We start from the raw sequence: 2,481 nt of genomic DNA on the forward strand, positions 1-2,481 counted from the left end.
AATAATAATAATAATGAAAACAGTGCGTGTCTGGCTCCAGGACGTTGCTGTAACTATTCAGAAAGCATGAGTGTTGCTTGGTGTGCTAGCGGAAGCTGCGTGTCTCTCTGCTGTGGTGGAAATGTTGTGTTCTCGCGCAGGAATGAAGCAGCAGGAGAAATGAAGGATAAACAGCGGGATATAAAACTTGTGTAGAGCCTGAAGCTCAGTTCCTTCTCTAACGCAAAGCAAAGCAAGCAGCCCGTCAGTCCCCGCGCGCAGGAGTGTGGAACATCTGATAACACTTTTTGTTTTTGTTGTTTTTTTAAACCTATTCAAGCGCCTGTGCTGGTCCCGGGAGTTGGCGGTGTGTGTGTGTGTGTGTGTGTGTGTGTGTGTGAGAGTGTGTGTGTGTGTGTGTGTCCTCACCTCTGCGCCGCGGTGTTGGCGTCCAGCACGCCGGCGCTCTGCATCCACGTCCTCACGGCGTTCATCCCGGCGCCCAGCGGCTCCTGCTTCAGAGTTCCTCCGGCGCGCTGCACACTCTCCGCTATCCCGAACATGAAGAGCCCACAGCTGAAGATCTCCCCGCTCCCTCCTGCTCGCTCCTGCTCCCTCTCCTCCTCCTCCTCCTCTTCCTCCTCCTCCACCACCGGACGGGCGCGTGCGTGTTCGCTCTCCGCTGTCCGCGTGCCGCCGAGCACCAGAGGAGCTGAAGTGTCCGCGCGCGCGCACACACACACACACACACACCCACACACACGCACACACACCCACGCACGCACACACACACACGCACAGAGCGGGAGATGAGGTGAACGGAGCGAACGGCAGGAGCGGAATTAAAGAACCTTTCAGGAAACAGTTCCAGGAGGAAGAAGAGCAGCCGAGAGGAAAGCACAGGGCTGTGTCACCGCTCCTTCCCTCCGCGCGGAGAGCTGAGTGCTGACAGCTCGCAGAAATGACAGGGACTGAATTACTACAGCCTGACAGAGTGTGCTACTCTACATATCATCATCATCCTCCACCAAGTTTTCTCCTCTTTTGCCTTTCTCATCTGAATGCATCTTTCTCCGTCCAAAGAAAAGAAAAGAATGAAGAAATGAAAAAAAAATCAGGATGAGGCTCGATGAGGAGTTTGGCGTTGCCCCTTGGTTCTTGCTCAGACTTGAGGGATTTGTGGCCCTTCCCAAAGGACTCTGCTCTTTTGACTGGAAGCGCGAGGAGCCCAGCGCGCGCGAGCTCACTGCGCCTGAGGGGGCAGGGCGGGGCAGCCGCTCGCACCGCCTTCCAGCAAAGCCTAAAGGCCCGTGTCAGTTCCGCCTCATTACATATTTAATCCCTCCTTCCTCTGCTCCGGCTACTCAAGCAGGCTGCCACAAGTCACACGCCAGACAAGGCTGGATTCAGACGCGGACCTCAGAATTCACACAAAACGCCGCGCGCCTTCTGCACTTCCGCCTTGAACGCCTGAGTAAAGCTCTCAGCCCGGACAGTGCTGTTCATCTGACCACTGCAGCAGCAGCACAGGCTCCCCAAGCCACACCTGCAGCCGAGATCATCACAAAATACTCAATTATTTACCCAGATTTACTTTGCTTAAATCATTTTTTAATCCATAAAGCGAATTCAGTGGATTGACTGACCTATAGAATTTATCTTATAGAATTTATCCTGTAGAATTTATCCTGTAGAATTTATCCTGTAGAATTTATCCTGTAGAATGTATCCTATAGAATTTGTTTGGCTTCAGCAGTCATAACCACAAAATATGAAATATATTAAATATGTAATCAATAAAGTGTATTTATAGAGAAATAGTTCTGAGTGATCTCAACCAGGATTGTGCTTTATATTTAATTCTGTAAAGTCGAAGCTGTGCTGCAGGAGTGGGCCAGTGATATGTAGCATTACTGCACAGGGTATTAACATGATTTTTCAGCAACAGCAGACAAAAGATAAAAGATCAGTCGCATAGATAAATTATTTTTAATCTAAAATAAGTTGTTCACTGTAAATGAATGTTGAACTTTAGGGTTGAGTAATGTGCGCGTGAGTGTGTGTGTGAGTGTGTGTGAGTGTGAGTGTGTGTGAGTGTGTCCTGTAACACAGTGCAGATACACCAAGGAAAAATACAGCACATCATTAAACCCAAAGCCCTGCGGATTTATATGGCACAATCGAATATCAACGAATTCTGGTTTTTTGTTTGTTTTGTTTTTGTTTTTTTTGTTGTTTTTTTTTGGTCGTTTGTTTTATTTTTGTTTTTTTTTTCTTGTTTGTTTTTTTTGTTTGTTTTGTTTTTTGTAACACAGACCAGCAGTGAAATCCTGGAAACAGTAAAGTGTAAAGACAGCAAGAACCCTCATTACCCTCAAGCAAAATTATGATGCACTGATGTATACTGTATATTTAAGTAAAACTCTGGAATAGTAATGCTAGACTGCAGCAGGCTGAAGCAGTAACTGCAGATAAATTCGTTAAGTCTGCGTTTTGTACAAT

General features: G+C 47.3%; 1 protein-coding gene across 3 annotated transcripts in view; it reads right to left on the reverse strand.

The window, feature by feature from the left end:
• ebf1b (EBF transcription factor 1b) overlaps nucleotides 1–1,175 on the reverse strand; it is a 108,511-nt gene extending 107,336 nt beyond the window's left edge. The window contains exon 1 of one of the 3 annotated variants that reach the window (XM_053240068.1): nucleotides 409–1,175. In XM_053240068.1, the coding sequence (XP_053096043.1) occupies nucleotides 409–542 (134 nt within the window). In that variant the 5' untranslated portion in view covers nucleotides 543–1,175. The remainder of the gene's footprint in view (nucleotides 1–408) is intronic. The other 2 variants (XM_053240066.1, XM_053240067.1) reach the window with 2 other exon arrangements.
• Nucleotides 1,176–2,481: the final 1,306 nt, after the last annotated feature.

The sequence above is a fragment of the Pangasianodon hypophthalmus genome, chromosome 15 (genome assembly GCF_027358585.1).
Source record: "Pangasianodon hypophthalmus isolate fPanHyp1 chromosome 15, fPanHyp1.pri, whole genome shotgun sequence".
In the NCBI taxonomy this organism is placed as follows: domain Eukaryota; kingdom Metazoa; phylum Chordata; class Actinopteri; order Siluriformes; family Pangasiidae; genus Pangasianodon; species Pangasianodon hypophthalmus.